Raw genomic sequence first — 25,243 nt, 5'->3', positions numbered from 1 at the left:
CCTCTCTCTGATCTCCCCCCCTCCCATTAAAAGTGTGTTGCCACAACAAAGCAGAATGTGGTTATCTGCAAGCCACCCATATTCTGTCCCCACAACCACATTTTGCTTAATCCAGACAGCCATAGGAACAACTACATGGGTGCAGGTTCATACCATATATGGCCCAAAATTCTCTCCACCTGCTTCCACGGCACTCAGCTACACTGCAAGAGCATATAAGGGAAATCTTCATGTGGCAATGAATTGATAATCCTGTGCTAAGCACCATGTAGCCTCTGCTGAGTAAGGAAGAGGTTTCAGAGAGCAAAAATTGACAAAAACTCCAAACCAACACTCTCACCTTTCCATAGGCCATATAAATACATAAATAAATAAATAAATAAATGCATATACCAAAACCCTAAACAACCCAAGATAGGGGAGAAGATACTGGTAGACACGGCAGAGAGGTAAGAGAAGAACCAAGTGAAGACAGATCCACAGAAGCCAAGGTAAACAATCATTAACAATGCTTGTAATGCTTAGAGATTTCAGCACACCACATATATCATCATACATTAATCTGATATCCTTGCTACATAAAAGGTAGAAAGGGAAGACAAGGCTAGCAGTAAAACTATCGGTAAATTTCTTGCCCCTTAATAGTTACATTTATTTAAAAATCAGTCAGAAAGAGTTTAGAAGGAGCCACAACCAACTATATTACTGGTAAAAGCTGGTACATTACACTGGAATTTATAAACTTCTTAAAATGAAGATCTGCTGCACTGTTTTGGCTCTATAGGAATCATTATGATCATTCATGTAAATGTAAGTAAAATTATTTTAAAATTCCCTTATGTTATAAGTAGTAACAGATCAACAGAGATATTATGTTTTATTATGTAATACAGATTTAGGGATTTTTAATATGCGGATTAGTGATTTGAGACCTTTCTGGATCTCAAGGTCCTCAAGGAAACCATTCTGAAGCACTTGGAGGAGAAGAAGGTGATCAGGAACAGTCAACATGGATTCACCAAGGGCAAGTCATAACTGACCAATCTGATTGCCTTCTAGGATGAGATAACTGGCTCTGTGGATATGGGAAAAGCAGTGGATGTGATATATCTTGACTTTAGCAAAGCTTTTGATACGGTCTCCCACAGTATTCTTGCCAGCAAGTTAAAAGAGTATGGATTGGAAGAATGGACTATAAGGTGGATAGAAAGCTGCCTAGATTGTTGGGCTTAATGGGTAGATATCAATGGCTCGATGTCTAGTTGGCAGACGGTATCAAGCAGAGTACCCCAGGGGTCGATCCTGGGGCTGGTTTTGTTCAACATCTTTATTAATGATCTGGATGATGGGATGAATTGCACCCTCCGCAAGTTTGCAGATGACACTAAGGTGTGGGGAGAGGTAGATAGGCTGGAGGGTAGGGATAGGGTCTAGAGTGACCTAGACAAATTGGAGGATTGGGCCAAAAGAAATCTGATGAGGTTCAACAAGGACAAGTACAGAGTCCTGCATTTAGGACGGAAGAATCCCATGCACCGCTACAGGCTGGGGACCGACTGGCTAAGCAGCAGGTCTGCAGAAAAGAAACTGGGGATTATAGTGGATGAGAAGCTGGATATGAGTCAGCAGTGTGCCCTTGTTGCCAAGAAGGCTAACGGCACACTGGGCTGCATTAGTAGGAGCATTGCCAGTAGATTGAGGGAAGTGATTATTCCCCTCTATTCAGCACTGGTGAGGCCACATCTGGAGTATTGCATCCAGTTTTGGGCCCCCCACTACAGAAAGGATGTAGACAAATTGGAGAGAGTCCAATGGAGGGCAATGAAAATGATCAGGGGGATGGGGCACATGACTTACGAGGAGAGGCTGAAGGAACTGGGCTTGTTTAGTCTGCAGAAGAGAAGAGTAAGGGGGGGATTTGATGGCAGCCTTCAACTACCTGAAGTGGGATTCCAAAGAGGATGGAGCTCGGCTGTTCTCAATGGTGGCAGATGACAGAACAAGGAGCAATGGTCTCAAGTTGCAGTGTGGGGGGGGGTCTAGGTTGGATATTAGGAAGCACTATTTCACTAGGAGGTGGTGAAGCACTGGAATGGGTTACCTAGGGAGGTGGTGGAATCTCCATCCTTGGAGGTTTTTAAGGCCCAGCTTGGTGTTGGTCCTGCTTTGAGCAGGGGGTTGGACTAGATGACCTCCTGAGGTCTCTTCCGACCCTAATCTTCTATGATCTGTTTCAGTAAGTCTATGTAAATCCTTTTCATCTTGTGAATTACAGAACCAGTAGACAGAAAAGATCTTACAGACCTATCTTGCCTAAATAGTCTCCATGTACAGAATGAATAATAGGGAAGTTTATAATTTCGGGGCGGGGAGCGGGGTAATCACTCAAGGCTTAAATCTAGCATTCAAGTTATGCAAGTAGTATAGTTGGTTTATAATAGATGAGTCAGTGTAGACACACACACCAAAACGCCAGATCAAGATTTAATCTTTGAGAGTCTGCTAAATATCTTCAACTTTTCAGTTAAAAAAAGTAATGCACAGTAATCACTTTCTAAGCAAAATAGTTTATGCGATTTAATTTTTATTTGCCAGCATATGTAAAGGTACCCTTTCATATCACATTTTGAAAGCCTAAGTCATTTTGAAGCCCTACATGCAAAAGGTGTTTGAAACCACTACATTATTTTATTTCTGGTTGTATAATTTAATAAGGGCTATCTTGATTTTTTCACTCCAAATCTGATTTCAAAATAATTTTTGACCTTCATCTGAGACTTTGAATTTTAAATTTCATCTTAGAAAGATTATATAATCTGAAAATATACATCTGAATAAAATACATCCCTCTACGCAGGGGGTTATAACAGAAGTTAACAGAAGGAGAATTACAGTTATTTATAACTGTATTCCTATAATAATATTAATAAGTTTTTAAATATTAGTGACCTGATTTTCAAAGATATTAAGTATCCACAACTCTCATTAAAATCAATGGGATTTTTGAGGCCTCAGCACTTTTGGAATAAAGGTTAAAATGTTATGAACTATAGTTGTGATTAGTCAGCCACATGTAACTCTAAATAACTACCATATTCCAAAAATTTAGTAAAAATTACATTTATTCCACTTCTTTAAACATCAGTTGAATATTTAATATTTGCCGCTTTTAACAAGTGGCTCTATGAAGCTATAAAGCTGCCTGCACAATGAAAACTATATATGCACTAGTGGCAAAGTAGTCTACTGTGTTTTATAAGCAGAACATATCCCCAAACAAAAAGGTTTATTTTAAGTAGCTTTTCTAAGTACAAAGATGCTGCAGATTGTGTTGGCAATCTACTGCTTCTGGAGACATGAATACTGGAATGGAAAACACTTGAAAAATCAACTTTGATTACAAATAGTTTTAATATTTTTCATTTAAAAAAGCTGCAAATGCCAAGTTTTAAAAGTTAACAACAGGAAAAGAAAGGCTCAAGCATGTTCACAATTTTTTATTCTTTTTTACTATTTACCATTTTTTCTCTCTAATCAAATCACTTACATTTTTGCCTGTAACCAGAGGCTCTACTGAATATTGAACATGAACAGGCAAGAATCTTTTCAACAAAACTTTACCTTGTCATATTTATTTCCCTTTGATTTTTTAAAATGAAGGAGATTTTTATCATTAATCATATAGTTTACAAAAGTAGATAATTTGCAGGTATAAAGAGAATTACATACCTTATTGTAATGGATGAGAAGACCATAAACCAAAATATTTTTCTTTTTCACTTCCCTTGCAAATTCCTTTATCCCAGCCAGTTCTTCCATTCCACTCCTGAAAGACATATTTTCTGAAACATTCAAATGGACCTGCAAAGGAGTGCAAAAGCAAACCATTACTACATTATATTACAAAATATATTCCGTTAGATGTCCAGTTTTTTTTAAAAAATCGTTAGATAAACACAAAAATAATATAAGATGGCAAAGGATTTATTTATAAATTTGTATTATAAATACATTATTTGTATGTATAAATGTGTATAAATTTGCTCCATGACTTAAATATTTAATAAGTGGAAAACTTTTTCAAAATCTAGATAAACCAACACACCAGAAGTGAGCAGAACATGTGCTCTCTACATTTAAGAACTTATTAATTTTAAAAAAATCTCTAATCTCTGATCCATCTTTCATGCAATTGTTTAGTATCAATGCAGTCACAAATCAAATCCTCAACTGAAGAAATCAGAGAAGAGTACAGATGTTTTCCTTTAACAACTTTTAGTTTTTCAACGTGGAATCACATTCTCAAGAATATTTGCTGTGTCTGTTCTCTGTCTGGGACATTGCATTTGTAAGTTGCATTCTGTACTATGTTGCACATCAGCATTGTAAAGAGAAGTACGGTAACTAGTTCTTACATTTGACTCAGGCTTGACAACAATCCAACTATTTTGATCTTTATCTCTTCACAAAGTTTCTATTAAGCGCAGAAAACCAAGATTTAAGAAGGACATTTCTTCATATAATGTTTTTCATATGATGCCATGGCTATGCTACTGGATAGTTAAAATGAGTCTCATAAAACACAAAAATAAAAAGCTACTTTGTAGAAAATTAAAGACCCTAAAATCTTAATGGGATTTTGTGTTTTTGAAATACTTTGATTTGAGATTGAGTTTTGTCATTGCCAGTCCTGCCTCACTTTCCTGATGGAGGCAAAAGCATGTGAATCATGCCTTGACAACACTTGTGCCTTATATAGCACTTTTTATCAGTAGATCTCAAAGGAAGTCAGTATCATTATCTCCATTTTACAGATGGGGAAACCGAAGTACAGGGAGGTGAAGCAACTAGCCCAAGGTTACCCAATAGGCAATGGCAGAGCCAAGAATAGAACTCAGGTCTCCGTCGCAGTCCAGTGCTCTATCCACCACTTCAACCAGATGGGCATTGGCCAGGTAGACGATGAACATGGCTTAAAGCCTGGAGAAGTTCCGTGGTGAAGTCCCAGCCAGGACTCCAACTACTAAAACTATTATTTAACACTTAACTTAATGGTCCATACCTAACAACTAACTACAAAGGAGACAGAACAATGGGTCTGAAAGATTCGCTAACGCTCTTGCGATGCAAGACAAGGCATTCCGACCAGCCACCACAGGCGGTAAGAAGGAACTGAGAGGGTGTAGGGTCGGTGGCACTCAAGGGGGCACCGCAGCCAACATTATGGATACCACTAAGACAAAAGTCTCTGACAATTGTGCACGTGGGCACGCACGCACCTAGAATGGAATCAACATGAGCAAGCACTCGTAGAAGAATTTGTGCCTTTGTAAACTATTGCAGCTGCCCGTGTACCTGCCTGCTCTCAACTTTCTGTTCTGACTGGAACAATCAAGCCAATAGTCTATGGTGAGTAACTACCTCTTAACATGTCTTTAAAAATTAACACTTTCCAAACTGTGTATGCATGTCCAGCATATATGTATGGAAATGTGCACCAGACCACAATATTTTATTGTGTATGCTAAGAATGCAATTTTCAAACCACTCATAACTTTGTTAAATATAAATAAATTCTTTTAAAAATGTAGCTCAGGCACTACTCTTTAATGACAATTTACAAACAAATTTTAAAACTTTTTGAGACTCCAGGCAAGATAATGTATAGTCAAAAGCTATATATTTTAGTCACATTCACAAAATTCATAAGATGCGGAAGAGATTTTCCTCAGACTTATCTTTGAACTAAGAGCAAATATTGGACATTTCATCTCCAAAGTCCCCCACTGTCCTCCCCCTCACAAAAAAAAGTTGTGTGCGAGTGAAAATTGAGTTAAAATAGCAATCTTAACCACAGCATTTGATACTAGCAAAGGCTATAATCCATTAATAGTGAAAATACAGGAAATGCATAACAGGTTTAAGCACAATACATTTGTCCAGTGAAACATATACCTACAAGTTTATACAGCGTTTAGAGCAGCTGTGTTAGTGTGGGAATAGAGATACAGGGTCCGAAGCTGGAGCTTAGCTGTTCAGCAGAGAGCTCATGTTTGCTGTAGGAGAGGTGCAAAAACTGTTGTACTGGGATTATAGCAAGCCAATCAGTGTTCACTTATGATGGTTACAAAAGGATCCAATGGGCCAAAAAGGTACTCAGGTATCAGTATGATATAGTGACATCCTGGCCACACCATGCTACAGTATCAGTAAGGAGGGCAAGTGATGTAGGAGGCCCTATATTGGCTGTACGCCACTAGAGGGTCACCCTTATACTGCAGTGATCCTCCCCTCACTAGCTAAATTAGTGGTTTGGTGCAAAGCAGTGCAATGCACCAGAGAATCCGGCCCATTACATTTACAATACAAAAAGTTAAACACTAAAAAAAAAAAAAAATAGCAAAGTAATACAAAACAGATTCTGCCAGTGATCTGATTCTTTTTTATCAGAGAAGATGTTCTGAAATAAGTGCAGAGCGTGTGAGAACTTTCTACTTATGCAAAAAGGAAATAAAAAGCTTGTCAGGGCTGAAAGAAAAACACTTAATACAGGTTTTTCTAGGTTAGATTAGAGGAAGTCTGCTGCTTCTTTTCTCCTCTCTCTTCCTGGCTCCATAGCAAGGAATAAGTTTACTTCTAGACTCAAAAAGGGAAATGTTCATCAGTCAACCAGTATCTAAAAAAACATAATGACCAAATGTGCCAACATCCTCATAATACCTTAAGTTTTGACATTTATTTATCTGAGAAATGTAAGTATCCACTTTTACATCAAAAGAGCAATGTTATACTGAACAGTTTTCTAACAATTCACTCAGGCTCTATAAGTTGAATTTATTTATTTTTAAAAATAAAAACTTTAAACTGAGAAGAATTCCACTACAGTCATTATTTAGGAGTACACCCAACACTGAGTAATTAAAGACTGATGAAAGAAATTTCTATCCCCCCAGTTATAACATCTGTAGTGAATTTTAGGGATCGGAAGTTTAAAGGACTTAAATAGTTCCCAGTGATTAATATGAGACAATGATTTGTTTATCTAACTCTATTAATTAAAAACATATTTTTCAGACCTCTTTCCATTTTCTATTTGCTCTATTTCTGAAAATAATGTGGAAGCTCCATAAACTGAGAATATGAATAGGTAGCAATAAGAATTCTAGACAAATAATTCTATACAAACCTTTTTTTTAGCTTAGCATGAGATCTATTTATTTTTAGGGCATTGCTCTACTTTTAAGAGAGACTTCGTGTGCATCAAAAATATGTTTCATAAACAGGCAATTCTTTGCATCTGTTATTAAGGTTATTCCCAGGCTATCTAGGTCAGAGAGATTTAGAATGTACTGGGAGAATAATTTAACAGATGAATCAGATCCAGTAGTTTCAAAACATATATATTGCTAAACAGAACATATTAAATGTATCTTATTCTTCTTAGAAGGTATTAACAGTTTAACAATTTGGGATTGGGAGGCAGGGCAGAGAAACAGGGCTTCTGTAAAGATGGTGCTGCACCGCAGGCAGATATCAAGATCTGTGTAGTTTGAGGGCAGAACCCTGATAGAAGTTTCCTTAGTGAGCTCTTGTAAGGAATTTGTGTTCTCTCATATTTTTCTTGAAACACTGACATGAGTCTGGTATGTTTTATTATTGCTACTATCAATCCTTACCCCTTTCATTTTACACCCCAGACAAGAAAGAATTTAATACCCATCCAATAACAGACAACAGCCATGACATCTACTGCAAAAGATTTTAAAGTTATAGTGTTATCTGGCTGATAATTATATAAAGTTTTGCTCCTCTTTGGGCTTTATATGTAGAGAAAGTGATTAAAGCAGTTATTCAAGGGATAATGCAAACAATATTCTGCCCCAGAGGGAAAGTATTTTGTGTTACCACATAGCTAAATAGTTGGCAAGAAAGAAGAGTCTTTTATGGAGGCCCCTAAATATTGGGTGCAGGAGTGAGAAATCTGGATTTTTCTCTATTACTCATAGGTAAACAGAGGAAGCCCACCTAAAACTTATGAGGTTGGTACACACGGAGGTCCCTACTGAATTTTCTCATAAATGTACATAAACAAGTAAAGACTAAATTCTCAGGTGCCAAAGATCAGCATTCGGACCAGCCTCGCTGACTGCAGGGAACACTTGGATCAGATATTCACTTGGAAAGTGTTTTATAAACATTAACTAATAAATATTCACACCTCCTTTGTTAGTTGGTAATGGATAAGTGACTTGTTCTGGGTACAGAGAAAGTGACTGTTAGGGCTGAGACTAGAACTCAAGAGTTCTTGACTCCTAGCCAATGCAATCCTCTCAGACTAGCTGAGATTCTACTGCCAGTGGCTTCATGTATAACATCAACCTATATGTTGACAAGTACCTTACTCAAAGAATAAAATAACAGTCAGTTCTGATGCACTATTGCTTCCAAAAGCTTTAAGTACAATACAGCAGCATAATCCTTGGGACTGGGTAGAACTGGTAACTCCCCTTTCTCCATGCTCTCAGCAAAGCAGAAAACTAGTACAGAGAACTATGCACAGCTGTTCAGCAGAAGGAGAGGCTTACAGAGCTGCTCAGCTGCATGGAAAATTCTTGTCTCATATTTTGTGTGGATATGAATCCCTCTGCCCCTCTAGGTGTAGAAGCAGCATTCAGCCCAAACTCTGAAGATATCCTCAGCAGCAGCAGCAGCAGCAAATGACCCATGTAACTAGAATGTAAGCCACATACAGATTGATAATATATACACTTAGAAAGACTGATACTTAATGAAAGTTTACCCATAGCTGAACTAATTAGGTCTTAAGAGATCCAGGTAGGTAAATGACATTTTTAAATTATATTGTACTCAGTTTTTCTAATTTCCTGGTAATACATGTAGCAGAAAATGATCATAATTTTAAAACCGATAAAACCACACAACATAACTTAAAATGCCATTTACCTGACACCCGATTGGCTGGTTCCACACTCTTACAGAGCTCAATGCAATCCGCAGCATCACCAGAATGAATAGGGCATAATAAAGCAGTGGGAACTAAAAATCCAACTAGGACTAGACACCATGAAACCTTAAAGAAAATAAAGTACATTTTCAAGTAATGCTGTACCTTTTATCTGTCTCAGATTGACTCCTGGCAACATTAAGTACATATTGCTGAAGTGCAATGACTTTTTATAATCTCATTTACAGTTCACCATTTAAAAATACTTAAAATCCAAGGGTGCATCACATGAAATATATTATAAATTATACAGATTCTAAGAAAACCATTTTATATTTGATTAGAGGTTTATTACATTCAACTTATATAAGTTAACCTACCGAAATGAGAACAACTGGATGCAAGACAGAAATTCTTGAATTTTCAAGTATATCAACTAGTTGCTGGGTTTCTTTAATGTCAGATTTTTCAGCCTAAATAAAAGCAAATTTTAAAGTTACCAAAAGAAAATAAAGCAAAGCCTAATTCACAAAGTGCACTGAAAGGTTCTTTTATCCACTGGAAAGGGAAATATACCCTTAATATACCTCTTATATTTGTAATGCTTTGGATTGGTGAAATTATAGCCATATACAGCACGTTGTCATGAATTCTGCTACATTCTAAGGCATATAAGTGACAAAACTGGAATCTAAACATGGTTCAACTTAAACCCTTCCTGCTCCAGTACAGGATCCTAGCCAGAGGTTTAGTGGAATGGACTTGTCAGAGCCAGTAGGTACCAGCACAGACCATGTGATGGATGCTGAATTTGATGGCCACAACAACATTTTGAACAAGTCACATTGCCACATGAGGCAATCTCAGTGGACTACAATCTCTGTGGAAGCATGCATTGCAGGGAGTCTCAAATTTACTCCTGACATAATTCTGCGCCCCTGTAGCAGCCTGCCTAAATAGTAACAATATTAATGCATACTTCCACCTTTCATGTTCTCTGTATGTATAAATATCTCCTGTCTGTGTGTTCCATTCTATGCATCCAAAGAAGTGAGCTGTAGCCCACAAAAGCTTATGCTGAAATGAATTTGTTAGTCTCTAAGGTGCCACAAGTACTCCTGTTCTTTTTGCGGATACAGACTAACACGGCTGCTACTCTGAAAAATGTTCCTATCGTTAGTTAACTGTTCCCATTCTCAGTCAATTCCCCCAGGAGCATAAAACCTGTGAAAGTTTGTCACGGAGTGTGGGGGAGTCCGGCTCTGCACCCCTCTTCCTGGGACTCACAGTGACTCTCAGCCAGCCAGTAAAATAGAAGGTTTATTGGACAACAGGAACGCAGGATACAGCAGAGCTTGTGGGCACAGCCAGGACCCCTCAATCCAGTCCTTCTGGGGTTCAGGAAGCTTAGTCCACAGCTTGGGATTCCCTGAATTCCAACCACCCAGCCCCCAAACCGAAATTGACCAGAACCCCCTCCAGCCGGCCCCTTCCTTTGTCCAGCTTCCGGGGCCCAGGTGCTCGCATCCCTCCCCCCTGCCTGGCTCAGGTTACAGGCTGAGCACCTGTCCCTCACCTAAAGTCCTCCCCAGTTCTTCCATCCCCCACACAGACAGTCCCTACTCCATCACAAAGTTTTAATGCCCCTATATTGCCAGAGTGATGTAAAGGAGCCTTATTATAAATGACAGTAAGGGAATCTTCAGCTAGGAAGATCTATGTGCTTTCTCACTTTTTTCCTGTGCCAAAGTGGCACAATGGAGTTAGATTACAGCTCAGGATTTATTTTACTTACCCGTTTAAAAAAAAAAAAAGACTTTAAGGGCAAATAAAACATTTACCAAGCAGTCAATAAAATGTCAGGACAACTAGAACCAACCACTTCTCAAAGTACCCAGCCAGGCCCAGGATAATGATTAGCAAAACTGTATGACTTTAATGTGTGAAAGTCTGAGCAATTTAAAACGACATTACACTTTTTTTTTCTTTTCTTTCTTTTTTTTCCTGTTTGGTGTTCTGTGATGTAATTTAAATGAAAATCCAGGATTATAACTGGAATGCAGGGTATTAGTTACCAAGTGTTTGTAACTTATCTTTTATGTGTTTAGGAAATGCTGAATAGTTATTGTGACTTTTTTCTGTATTGTAGTTTAAATAAATTACCAAAACAATTGAAACTGCTGTGATTATACTGCATTATTTTGACAAATAAAATATGCAGAACTTTGCAGAATTTTGAATTTTTTGGCACAGAATTTTGAAATGTTTGGTGTAGAATCCCCCGAGAAGTACAAATTGTATTCCAATGATAACTTCCATCTGTTTTTGAGATAGCACAACAAGAATCAAATAAATACACTATCAACCCTATGATCCTTTGCAGTTTATTTGTTTCAACTGGTGATTTATAAGAACTCTTTATCCCTCCTACGCAATAATTTACTGGCTGCTTTACAAGGTGCTTGTGATTGGAGTGAGTGCAAGAATGGGGGTAGGAAGGGCGCATATTCAACTACAAGTGTCTCAATGGTCTATAAAAAGAACAGGAGTACTTGTGGCACCTTAAAGACTAACAAATTTATTTTAGCATGAGCTTTCGTGAGCTGCAGCTCACTTCTTCGCAGCTCACGAAAGCTCATGCTAAAATAAATTTGTTAGTCTTTAAGGTGCCACAAGTACTCCTGTTCTTTTTGCAGATACAGACTAACATGGCTGCTACTCTGAAAACTGTCAATGGTCTATGACTCTTGAAATATAAGGGAATTTCTGGGCCTGTCACACACTAGAAATACAAACCTCAGGAGTGAGATTCCCATGTGGCAATACTGATTTTACTATTGTTCAGAATACATTACCCACAAAAACTTATTGTTTTTTATTGTGAGTTGTTGATTTATTTTAAAAATCAATAAATATCTTAAATGTGAAGTGCATAATTAGCATATTTGTCCATAATACTCACATTTATGCAAATAAAATTGTAGCATTGTCCTAAAAAGATGTTCTGTAGATGATTATCATTTTTACATAGAAACACTGATATGCCTTTAACCTGCTGAAAAAGCAAACATATATTGTATCACTATACAAACTCAAAATAGTATTACTACTCACTCTTCTAAAGCCGCCACCACTATGGTGTCTGTGAGCATTTTACATGGCTTAAAATTCACAATTAACATTCTAAATACGCAACTCAAAAACACTCCCTGCAGCTTAAGAGAGAGGGCAGAGCCAGATCTGCTGAGACAACTAAAAGCCAGGACACTGTATCAGTTAAAAACAACGGGACAAAAAGGTATATCCTTCAAACTTTATCATCATGGCCAGATTCACATTTAAGTGGTATTGCTGGAAAGAGCAAGTCTAGAGATATAGGCCTGCTACTGAGAATGCCTTGCCCTCAACCCCTGTAAGCTTCAGCCTTGGAATGGCAAGTCCCATTGTTTCTGATAGACAGATGGAGGGGTGGAGATGGAGAGGCTGTTTTTAGGGTCAAGGATTTTTAAGTTTCTATATACAGTGATTAACACTTTGAATTTCTCCTGAGGACCATTTTTTCAATAAATACTTTAAAATCTGCATTCTATCATTCTTTTTTTCTCCTCCCTGTCCCTCCCAGAATCATAGAATATCAGGGTTGGAAGGGACCTCAGGAGGTCATCTAGTCCAACCCCCTGCTCAAAGCAGGACCAATCCCCAACTAAATCATCCCAGCCAGGACTTTCTCAAGCCTGACCTTAAAAACCTCTAAGGAAGGAGATTCCACCACCTCCCTAGGTAACCCATTCCAGTGCTTCACCACCCTCCTAGTGAAATAGTTTTTTCTTAATATCCAACCTAAACCTCCCCCACTGCAACTTGAGACCATTACTCCTTGTTCTGTCCCAATTCATGGCCAAGACAGCACTCAAGGCAGGCAGGAAAGATGAGACAAACTGAGCATCGAACCTTGGAGACTGAGAACATTATGTTAAGAATCCCATAGGGTTCAGCTCTTGTGCAACTTTAACATTTTTATTGATGATCTGGAAGAAATCTGGAAGATAAAGTTTTCTATGACCCAAAGATTAGTTAGGTGATAGATAAGGACAGGTCAGTTACAGACAATCTGAATGCTGGTAAGCTGGGATCAAACAACATGTAGTTCAACATGGACAAATATAGGATCATACATCTATGAACAAATAATGCAGGCCAACCACATGGGATGGGGAACTGTATCCTGGAAAGCATTTATTCTGAAAAGGACTTAGGGGTTAAAGAGGCTAAGCAAGACAATATGAGTTCCCAGTGAGATACTTTTGCCAAAAGAGCTGTTGTGATACTTGAGTGTATGAACATGAACATCAAATAGCAGTAGGCAGGTTATATTACTGCTGTATATGCATAAGAGAATGGGGCCCGTCCTATAACGTCCTCTTCCTGCTGGACCCTGGCTTGCTCATGCTGAACCAGTGCCCTCCCTGGTGAAATTCTGCCTGGAACCTTCTCCTCAAGCCCAGACAACGTAGTTTCCAGTCTTCTCAACAACGAGATCAAAACTTCCCCAAGTCTGTCCCTCACTCCCCATAAGTTCCTCAACCCAAAGTTCCTGGCTCTTACGTAAGAGCCTTTTTGATAACAGGATTTCCCAGTCTTCCTTCTGTCCATTTTTTATTTCTGGGAACAGTTCCTCATACCAGTAGCTCCAGCCTATGGCAGCTCCTCCTCTCCATTTCCTGTTCCTCCTGTTATGAGGATCAGCCAGTTAAGCTGCAGGTCTTTTCCCAGGTGCAGCAGCCAGCTGCTGGCCTTTCACCTCAGTCAAATGGTATCCCTTATACCTTCACAATATGACACTGATGAAATTACTACTGAAATATCATGTACAGTTTTGACGTCCACACTTGAAAAAATGGAATTTGAAAAATTGAAGAGGGCTCAGAGAAGAGCCACAAGAATGATTTACGAACTGGAAAACATATCTGAAAATGAGACTTAGGAGATCAATCTATTTAGCTTATCGAAAAGAAGGTTAAGAGGTTACTTGGTTACAGTCTAAACACTTACATGAAGAGAAATTATCTGATAGAAAAGCATGTGTCAGCCTAGCAGACAAGAGCATAACAAGATCCAATGGCTGGAAATTGATGTTACACTTTCAAAATAGAAAACCATTTTTTAAACAGTAGGTAATTAACCATCAGAACAAATTACCAAAAGATGTGGTGGATTCTCCATCTTTGAAATCTTTATATCAAGACTGGATGCCTTTCTAAAAGATATCCTGCAGTTCACCCACAAGTTACTGAGCTACCCACAAAAGCAGGAATCTAAGTGTTATTGACTCTTAGGTTTCCAGTTCAGCAGCAAATAAGAAATGCAGCAACCAAAGGGAGCTGATTTTCAGTCTGTGTGCCAGTATTTTGAATAAAAATGTTTTTAAAAATTCTGAGGGATATAAGCTGGTGTTTTGAGCTAAGCTTTGATAACACTTGGTCAGTAAACAACATGCAGAAATAACACCTGATGAATAGAGTATGCTTATGTGACTAAATGGATGGAGATAAGAGGTCTCGCCAAATCATTACTGGATTTAGGAGCAATTAGCTTTCAGTTATAGAAAATGGTTACAAACGTGCCATTTTGATTCATAAGATGGAAATTTTAAACTACCTTGATATTTTCTAATATAAAATGAATAAATTGTATAGAAAACACTATTTTTAACGAAAACACATTTTTCCTACTTACTTTGCCACCTATGTTACGATTTCAACTTTCTTCAATTTCCGTTTTATAAAAAAACATTAATACTCATGCACCAGGCATCCATAAAAACTAGCTAAAATACTACAGTTGAACTTTATTAAATATAGACATAATTAATACCATTCCAGGGGACTAAATAGTGCTGTGATTAATGCACTAGCCCGTCACCCCTGAAAGGCTAATTAGTGAACCTGGCCTACATCACAAGTGAAATGAATTTAATAGTTTCAATCTAGTCCCTTGTGGATATTTATTTAATCACAAAACTAGTATACAACTTAGCCATATTCATCACAATTGGCAATCTTTGCATAGGAGAGGCCCAGGACTGAGGAACCAACGGTGCATAATTTTCAAGCACAAAGAGAGAAACATCTTTAGTCTCCTTATAAATTTACTTGTTTTAACAAGGCAATGAATAAAGTAACAATTGCAATGAATAGGAAAGGTTGTTGACCTAGTTCTTTTACAGTAATAATATGTGAAAGGTGCCTACTGGTGGAATCTCTCAGGCAGCAGGTGGGAGAGCTACATAAGAACATAAGAACATAAGAAAGGCCGTACCGGGTCAGACCAAAGGTCCATCTAGCCCAGTATCTGTCTACCGACAGTGGCCAATGCCAGGTGCCCCAGAGGGAGTGAACCTAACAGGCAATGATCAAGTGATCTCTCTCCTGCCATCCATCTCCATCCTCTGACGAACAGAGGCTAGGGACACCATTCTTACCCATCCTGGCTAATAGCCATTTATGGACTTAGCCACCATGAATTTATCCAGTCCCCTTTTAAACATTGTTATAGTCCTAGCCTTCACAACCTCCTCAGGTAAGGAGTTCCACAAGTTGACTGTGCGCTGCATGAAGAAGAACTTCCTTTTATTTGTTTTAAACCTGCTGCCTATTAATTTCATTTGATGACCCCCTAGTTCTTGTATTATGGGAATAAGTAAATAACTTTTCCTTATCCACTTTCTCAACATCACTCATGATTTTATATACCTCTATCATGTCCCCCCTTAGTCTTCTCTTTTCCAAGCTGAAGAGTCCTAGCCTCTTTAATCTTTCCTCGTATGGGACCCTCTGGAGACGTGAATTACTGGAATAATCAGATAAATCTATCAACAATAGTGTAGCCAATGATTCTTTAGACTTTGCATGTAGAAGTGAGCACAAATGCTAAGTGAATCCTAACGTGTTTCCTATTATGGACTAGAGTGGCAAAGCTGTCTGAAACAAACTGAGGATATATTTCTCAAGTGCTGAGTGCCAGTAACACACTTTTCAAAGTTTTGGCAAGACATGTTTGAAACTGGAGGCAGAATAGCTGATTAGTTTTCTTTCCCCATTTAAATTATTCTAGTGGCAGAGGGCTTTGGATACTATCTTTAACACAATGGTGACATTTGGTCCATTTCCTTAAGAGTTGATGGCAACCAGAAACAGGCTATTAGTAAGATTACTAACACATATGCTATGTACAAGTACTTACTTTTACTTCGCTTTTCAGAGTTTCATGAAGGAGAAAACCGAACTGCACAGCATCTTCTTTCATATCAGTGGTAACACAAACTTGTTGTGATAGATTGTCTGTGATCAAGAGAAAACAAGAACTGAATGTTTCATATAAAGAATATATCAAACAAAATTATTAATCTGCTGAACTCTACTTTCAACTTCTTCAGCTGCTGTTTTTCAATATAGCCTTTTCAACAGTTGAAAGTCTCGTTTTAAGAGGCCTTACTCCAAGGCAAGTCAGCACAATTAACATAAAACAGAAAATCAAATTAGCAGTTTATTCCCTATTTCCTACTTCTGCAGAATTTTGAAAAATCTCACACACAGGGCCTGATCTAAAGCTCACTGAAATCAATGGAAAGATTCCTAAATGACTTCAATGGGTTTTGGATGAACCCCACATACTTACATTTAATGAATATCAAGAAAGTATATAATTTCCTGGTATACTGATTTCATACAAGCTTAATTCCTCTCCACCCCAACTTCCAAGTGGGCACTAAATACATTATTAGCAATGCTGCAAAAGGTATATTATGAAATGGGCAAGAAGAAGATGGGACAAAGATGCAGTCAGATAAATTAAGATCTGAACCAAACAACCAGTTCCATGTGGGTTTTGGGCACAGGGAGCTACCCACATGGAGCAAGTTGTAGAATCAGGTCAAATCCATCTGATTATGAGACAACAACCTCACACGTGGGAACTCATTACTAAATACATTGGTCTAGGAGAGAATAACAAATTTACTACTAAAAATAAAAATAATACAGTTAATACCCAGTCAGTTCCATATACCAACATTTCAAAGCAGGAACTCTGTCTCTAATTTTAAGATTCAACAAGATTTTTCCTGGTGGGTTGTTTTTGTTGTTGTTATTTTTTAACAATTTTTTTAAATCCAACTCTTCTTATTTAATGCAATTTTTTGTCCTTTTGATGCTCAATTAACATGCATACTGACATGTATGGTTTGTATTGTCTTCTGGGTGTCCATTCTACAAGCAGCTAAAAGATAATAAATGTGTAGTATAATTATACTGAAAACAGATCTGGACTACACTTCAAGGACAAAAATAAACAAACCTAAAAAATTAAATTAGCATGAGGGATTTAAAAGAAATTATAAAAATATGTCCTGAATGCTCATCAAAACAACATTGGATATAAAAATATATACTGGCTTCATGGGGAAAGTTTTTAAATATTTAAACACCAAATGATAAATTCATTCAGATATCTTTATCATTGTCTAAGAAAACTTCCCCCCTTCTCTATGGCATATGATCAAGCATCTCTGTATAAAAGGTAACAAATACAGAACAAAAATACATTTTAAAACTGCTTATTGCTATGGAGTTAGTGTTTTTGGAAAATGAATGAGATTTTTGATAATTTTCAAGCAATTTTTTTATGAACATTAAAACTAAATTAATGGCCAAAAAGCTTTAAAGAAAAGGTGGAAGGGTGTTGCTATAATTTACATTATTTACAATGCCACCAAAGCACAAATTGACAGTGAAGAGAATGGTGGTGAAGTTATTTGACAGCGAAGAGAATGGTGCTGAAGTTCGTTGGATTAGGCTACAAAGAAAAAAAATAAATGAGAAACAACAAGCATCTGCTTACAGACTACAAGGACCAGATGAAAATAAGAGTGACACATTTATGGCCCAATTCTCAGGCAACTGGAAACCATGGCATTGTAAATAATGTAAATTATAGCAACACCCTTCCACCTTTTCTTTAAAGCTTTTTGGCCATTAATTTAGTTTTAATGTTCATAAAACATTATTCTCTTATGGGAGAATTTATATTCCTATAGATTTGTTGGGCAGAAAGTGAAGTCAAACATGCATCAAAGCTGTCTTCTACATAAAAAGGAACAATTTTATGATGTAAAAAGTGGGACCTGTAAGTACAGGAGAAGCATCCTGTATTTACAGCAGAGAGGAACTGGTTGAGAATGGTAGAGAACCTTGAAACCAGAAACCACGAATCAAGTCAATTTAGCATAGTACAAGGAATGACGCAGTACAAGATATTTGTACATAATGGAGCAATTCAAAGGTAGTAGATTTCAAAAAATGAAGTGTTGAGGAACTAAGTATTTGAGTAAAGTCAAATTAGAACAATTATGAAAAACAACATGTGGAATAAGGCTGTGGAATCCTAAAAGGCAGCAGAACTAAGACACAATAGACCATTTCTCTGAAAGAGGAGTCTGCAAACAAATAGCATCCAATGTAACTTCACAAGGGGCTGCTCAAAGATCTCAGTTTAAAAAGTCAACTCCCCACCTCTCAAAAATCTCCTATCCCCTGGAATCCAAGGGGTAAAGGAAGAAGAATACAAAAAGACAATTAAGATTTGTAGGTTAACCTTAATAGAGAAGAGTAAAACATCTTAATGCTATACAAAACAGTTAGAAAGAATAACAAGTCATTTTATAAAGAATAGCAGGTGAGGGAGTAGTATTACAGAGAAAGTCCATAAGTGAGGAGAGTAATAAAATTAATGATAATTCAAACACAGATGGGATACTGAAATCATTTTTAAAATATGGCTTCAAGAAGAAAAATAAAGAAAAGCAGTTTGGACAATTAGATTTTATAGAAACATCTAAAGAGGTAATGGATTGTTTGGAAAACTTGATGATACACAAAGTCAATTGGTTTGCTGATATGCATCTCTTCATACAAACTTATTGTACCACTAACGATGCCTCTCCTCTCCCTTCTCCCCATGCCCTATCTTTCCCTTTAACTGCCAGTTGAGCTGTTTTTCTTCCCTTTTCTTGATCACTGTTATATTGCCTCCCTCCACCTTTCTACTGCTTTGGACTCCCCTTCCCTATGCGCACATGACACTCCTCAATCTCTCTCTGGAACACTACCCAGCCTCTCTCCCATCTACCCTTGACTTCCTTCGCTTTAATGTCCTTGTGCATGGAGTAAATTGGAGCTGTGGTGGGATTAAACCTCCAAGTGCTGCTTCCTTTTTAACCTGTAGTCCTATCAGAAAGTCTCTGTCCATTCCATAACCACAGCTAAAGCTCTCCATGCTGCCAAAATATAATGGGCCAAATCCTGATTCCTTAAATCAGTGAAGTCAGGGAGTTTGTTAGAGTAAAATTAAAAAGAAAAAAATTTTACTCAGGACTTGCTCTAGTATGTTTAACCCTTCTCTCCAACATAGTAAGACTCCTTTGTTTGAATCCTAAGGCAGCCCAGAGGTCACCCCAACCCATTTTCTGAACCTTGCCATGTCCCAACTGTATCATTGCCTAGTCTTGCCACATCTTAATTTTGTCAAGCTTCATACAAGGAACTGCCCTGATAATTTCTGACACTGAGTGTTTTCTTAGGCACTTGCCAATTAATCCAACTTGTTACCTGCGTGGGACTGTCTTCTGCACCAGTCCTAACACTTCCTTGGGACATTCTTTTCTTTTCCACTCACAGTAACATGAAATAAAGGTAAGCTTCATATCTTCCTCAATTTTGCCTTAGTACCATTTCTGTTTAATAAGGCATTCTCACTTCAAATTAAAGATTTCTTATCATTGCCATTGAGAAAGACATGGCAATTTCCTGCAATATCCTTGGAAGACCTTATTGATTAAATTTTTAAGTATCCTTGGGGTCCATTGTATGAAATGAATGGTCTATTATTATCTGGATATAACAAAAGAAGGAAAAGAGACAATTGATAGATAATTTAATCAGGCCGCAACTTTACTATATAGCTGTCTGGGACTACCTGGCAGATAAAGTGTACAGTGCAGGCAAATCCATGTTTACTCAAATCATTATCTGGGGTTTCCACCAGCCCCTCTTCATTTTTCATTCCAAAAAAGTCATATAACGCACCACCTCGTTTTGTGTCCAGATGGCAGGCTTTTTCTGGGCACACCACCTGCCTTGATAAAACACCTCAAAACCTGTACCCCCTGCAGCATCCGAATGGATTTTTAAAACCCTTGTAATAGCCATTCTGCCCGCCACAATGATACCCCATTAAAGTGACTCAAAAAACGTTCCCATACCTTCAAATCCTCCTTCATCTCTCTAGCGACTCGTATGTAATGGTGTGACCTGGCTATGCCCACTCTTGCCACTGCCATCCAGGCACAAAATGCCCTCCCCAGGGCAACAACCCTGCAGGCAAAGTTCAGGTGCCCCAGAATAGGTTGCAGATCTCACAGTGTGAGTTTCTTGGCTCCTACTGCTCTCCTGAGCAATTCCAATAGCTCGTGAAGCTTATCCTGAGAGAGCCACGATATGCCCTCCCCGGTGTCCAGTTCGATCCCCAAGTAGGTCAATGTAGTGGAAGGGCCCTCTGTTTTTTCTTCCACTAGGGGTACCCCCAACTGTTTAGCCAGGACCTGGTGAACCCGCTCATTTGACCCGGGTTATCCTGCAAACAAAAAATCATCCAAATAATGTACTATTTGGTGTAGTCCCACTGCCCACACCAATGCCCAGTGCAACATTGTACTAAGTTTTTCAAATGCTGAACAGGATACCGCACAGCCCATGGGCATAGCCTGGACAAAATAAAATTGTCCCTCAAAAAAGAAACCCAAGAGCTCAAACTCCAATGGGCAAACTGGCAGCAGTTGAAAAGCAGATTTGATATCGCACTTAGCCATTAGTGTCCCGGGCCACAAGCCCTAACCATACAAACTGCTTCGTCAATGGAGGAATAACACACGGAACATAGTGCCAGGTCTATCCCATCATTAACAGAGCCACCTCTTGTGGTGAATGAATTAATTGGTATGTCCCTCAAGTCTTCTTGGGGACCAAACCCAGAAGGGAAACCCTCAAGTTTTCTATGGGTAATTGGTCAATTGGCCCAGCCACCCTGCCCTCCTTTAATTCCTGTAAAATCTTCTCTTGAACAATATGTCCCATCCCAGTTACTGACTTTAATTTTTTTGACATCACATGAGTCCTACTCCCCACAAAGGGGAGCCGAAATCCCACAGTAAACCCCTCCCACAAATATGCCCCATCTGCCTTGTTAGGGTAATCCCATAGGAGAACCCTTAACACCTTCGGCCTAACTGGCATTGGTGCCCATGCTCACTGCACTGCCCCCAGTTCGTTCCCCTCCCCAGCTTGTGTTCTGTGTCCCAGACCCTGTTCCAACCGAGCCAGACCTGCAGTTGGCACTTAAGCCACCCCCAGTCCTGTTTCCTCCTTGTGATCGTCCCTTACTTCTCTCTGACAGGAACGGGCTGAATGGGTCCCAAAACATGCCTCACAAACGTGCCTGAATTTACAGGAGCTGCAAAAACAACCACCATCATTAAATGCCCAGCAAATATTATTACATGACTTAGGCCCCTCCAGAGCTTGCTGTGGTATGAACAAGCGCGGGAGGGGCCTGAGTCATGTAAGAACTCCTGGCCCCCTTGGCGTTATCCAGCCCAACCAGAGTGTGTGATAAGGTATGTCCAACCTTATCCCAGTTTGTGTTGCTGGCCTTAATCAAAACTGCCCATCCCATTTTAAGTGTGGTGTAGTCATTATTGTGGGCCTGGATTGTATGTAATCTCTTGATGGGGAATATGTGACAGATGTGACACCTGGCGGTTCAAAGGACTGTATTGACCAATGTGCCAGGCAACAATGGACTTTTGAAACAAAAATTGTTGGGTTTTCCCAAGGAATATTAAGGAGAGGTGAATGCGAATTCCCCACCTCTGGTTATGCAGAAACTCAGTCTTTTGAAGCTACATCCTGAGAAGGGGGGGCTTTGTCTGCTGATCGCCTATTATACGAGGCCCAGCTCAAAGGCCCAAGCTATATAAAGGAAAGACTGAACTATTCCTTGTTGTTCTGATTCTGACAGTTATGAACTTGTAACCACAGGAAAAAATGACACACATTTTGAAAGACTGACACCTACCAGAGCCTGAGACTGGAATTAAGGTGACCTCTAGTAAGCTTTTTCACATGCATGTAGGTTCTCCTATTGTTTTAATATGTTTTCTCTGTAATATTTTCACCTTAAGAATAAATGTGCTTGCTTATAAGTAGCTGTGTGGTAACTTATAACATCAGGCAATATACTGGGCATAGCCTCTGGTAGGGTGACCAGATCACCCAGGTCAAATATCGGGACGCGGGGGGGCGGGGCGGGGGCAGAGGGGGAAAAAATGGCGGCAGAGCAAAAAAAAAAAAATCCCCCACCCCCGATTCCTCCTCCCTCCGCAAGCGCTGGAGGGAGGCCCGGGAGACTCAGGGGAGCACGGGGCCGGGGTGAGTGAGAGTCCAGCCTGGCCCCGAGCAGGCAGGACTCAGGCGTGGTATCTGGAGGGAGAGTACGGGGTGGCCTGCGGGGCCAGGCAGCGGCTGTTCTCCCCACCTGGGCAGCAGGACTCGGGAGCAGCCGTTGCTGCAGCTCCCACTGCCGCGGGGGGAGGAAGCGGCCACTGGCCAAGCTCGGCAGCTGCGGCTCTGGCACCCATGAACCCCCCGAGCCCGGGCCTGCTGCGGGGACCCAGCGCGCACGCTGTGCATACCCAGCCCCTGGCCACTCGCGTCTGGGCTGGCTGCCCAGCTGGTGCAATCCTGCGGGCGGCCTCGGAGTGGGGGCAGCAGGCCCCAGCCCCCCGCATCCCGCTCGGGTCCTGCAGGGGAACGAACGGGACTGGGCTGCCGATGCCTCCGCCACGGGATTGCACCAGCTGGGCAGCCAGCCCAGACGCGACTGGCCAGGGGCTGAGCGCAGTGTGCGCGCTGCCCCGCAGCAGGCCCGGGCTCGGGGGGTTCGGGCCCGGGCACCAAAGCCGCAGCCGCCGAGCGCCACGTGCTTGGCCACTTCCTCCCCCCGCAGCAGTGGGAGCTGCAGCAGCGGCTGCTCCCAAGTCCCCTGCCCAGGTGGGGAGAACAGCCGCCACCTAGCCCCACGGGCCACCCCCCTACTCTCCCTCCAGGTACCGCGCCCGAGTCCTGCCTGCTCGGGGCCAGGCCAGACTCACACTCACCCCGGCCCCGCACTCCCCTGAGTCTCCTGGGCATGGCATGCTTGGAAAGAGGTGGGGATTTGGGGAGGGAGACAATGGGGCAGTGAGGGGGCGGGGATGGGGGCGAGGATTTGGGGAAGGATCCAATGGGGGAAGGAGGGGGCGGAGTCGGGGCAGGGGAGGGCGCGAGCCCTTCAGGCTCCGGAGCCTTTGCTTGTTTGTCCAGTGTCCCGACCTAACATTGGTCGGGACGCGGGACAAACAAGCAAATATCAGGACAGTCCCGATAAAATCGGGACGTCTGGTCACCCTAGCCTCTGGAGAGAAATCTAAATGCAGATGGTGGCCTTTTAGGCAGTCTGGCTTGCTGGGGATATCGCAATGTAGGTAGGAAAAACCCCAGTCAGGAGGGAGAGAGACATGGGAGACAAAAGCCTAAAAGTGCATGCCCTTGGCAGACCATAGGGAAGCAATACAGGTGCAGTTGCCCTAAACTGTGAAAGCTACAAAATACAACACAAAGGTATCATTATAAATGCAAAGAAAAGAAATTTGCAGCACTATGGTTCACCTGTCTACAATGTATTAGGGATGGAACTGAATAAAATAGTAAAAAAATTGTATACAAATGTATGATTCACTCAAAATAAATGCCAGTTCCACTCCCACATTCTTCTAACAGCAACTGTAAGCAGGGGTGAGCTGCAGCGGGTTCGCACGGGTTCGCGGGAACCCGTTGTTAAATTTAGCAGCCATTTTAGAACCGCTTGTTAAGGGCTGCTAAATTTAACAAAAGTTCCCGCCCACTCCTCTCCTGCTCCGCCCCTTCTCCTCCCCCTCCCCTGCTTCCCGCGAATCAGATGTTCGCGGGAAGCCTGAACAAGCAGCATGGAGGCAGCCAGCAGGTAAGCTGGGGCGCAGAGGGGGAGGGGAGGTGCGGCTGGCTCAGCAGCTCCCGGTCCCAGACCGCGGCTCCCTCCAGCCCAGCGCCGGCCCGGGGAGTCGAGCCCCACGGCTGCCGCCGAGCGGCCGGGCCCCCGTGCCGGCCCGGGGAGTCGGGCCGAGCGGCCGGGCCCCGGTGCCGGCCCGGCCCGGGGAGTCGGGCCCTGTGGCTGGGCCCCGGTGCCGGCCCGGCCCGGGGAGTTGGGCCCCGCGGCGCCGGTCGTGGTCCTGGCAGAGTGGACCCGGTCCCCAGGCAGTGTGGTAAGGGGGCAGGGAGGGGGTGGGTTGTGGGGGGGTGGATAGGGGTCAGGGCAGTCAGAGGGCAGGGAACAGGGGGATTGAATGGGGGCAAGGGTCCTGGGGAGCAGTCAGGAAAGAGCAGGGTTGGATGAGGTGGTGGGGGCACTCAGGGACAGAGAGAAGGGGTAGTTGTATGGGGTAGGGGTTCTGGGGGGCCATTGAGAATGAGAGGAGGGGTTGGGTGGGGCGGCAAGGGGCAGTCAGGGGACAGGGAAGGGGGGGATGGGTCAGGGGTCTCGGAGTGTGTGTGTGTTAAGGAACATGAGGAGTTGGATGGGGCACGACCCCCCCCCACGGAGGGGGGGGAAGGAGGGAACCCGTTGTTAAAATTTTGGAGGGAGGAGGGAACCCGTTGTTAAAAATTTGGCAGCTCATCACTGACTGTAAGTAAAATAAGAATTCACAGAAATACACCTACATTTATACAGGAGTGTTTACACACATCAAGAATGACAATTTCCCCTTCTCTGCAAAGATGTCATTACAGGGTTATGAATTAACAGTGACTTTTGTTTGTATTACCCAAATACTGAGAAATCTGAGCTGCAAACTTCCTAGTTTCACTGCCCTAGACATATCAACATTACGAGAATCCATACTTCATGCTGGAACAGTATGTAATGTAGCATATTAGGCATTTAAGATCATTCAGTGTTCAATTAACTTCACGGCAAATAGAATTCATACAGATTTATTTTTAAAACTTGCTGTGAAAAAATATATGCAATCTTTGTTTTCACTAAAAAATGATGCTTTCAGCAACTTGAAAGAACATCTTGTGAAGTGTT

The 25,243-nt window shown here is 41.0% G+C and overlaps 1 protein-coding gene across 4 annotated transcripts in view; it reads right to left on the bottom strand.

Annotated features, from left to right (window-relative positions):
• The window catches only part of CRPPA (CDP-L-ribitol pyrophosphorylase A), a 175,985-nt gene that overhangs the window by 66,384 nt on the left and 84,358 nt on the right, over positions 1-25,243 (bottom strand). The window contains exons 6-10 of one of the 4 annotated variants that reach the window (XM_045007023.1): positions 16,208-16,305; positions 11,928-12,017; positions 9,346-9,438; positions 8,965-9,091; positions 3,730-3,861 (exon numbers count right to left, since the gene is read on the bottom strand). In XM_045007023.1, the coding sequence (XP_044862958.1) occupies positions 3,731-3,861; positions 8,965-9,091; positions 9,346-9,438; positions 11,928-12,017; positions 16,208-16,305 (539 nt within the window). In that variant the 3' untranslated portion in view covers position 3,730. Of the gene's footprint in view, positions 1-3,729; positions 3,862-8,964; positions 9,092-9,345; positions 9,439-11,927; positions 12,021-16,207; positions 16,306-25,243 lie in introns of all 4 variants that reach the window. The other 3 variants (XM_045007021.1, XM_045007025.1, XM_045007024.1) reach the window with 3 other exon arrangements.

Source organism: Mauremys mutica, chromosome 2 (assembly GCF_020497125.1).
Source record: "Mauremys mutica isolate MM-2020 ecotype Southern chromosome 2, ASM2049712v1, whole genome shotgun sequence".
Taxonomy (NCBI): domain Eukaryota; kingdom Metazoa; phylum Chordata; order Testudines; family Geoemydidae; genus Mauremys; species Mauremys mutica.
The sequence above is the reverse complement of the archived record's forward strand: the minus strand, read 5'-3'. Positions and strand labels throughout refer to the sequence as shown.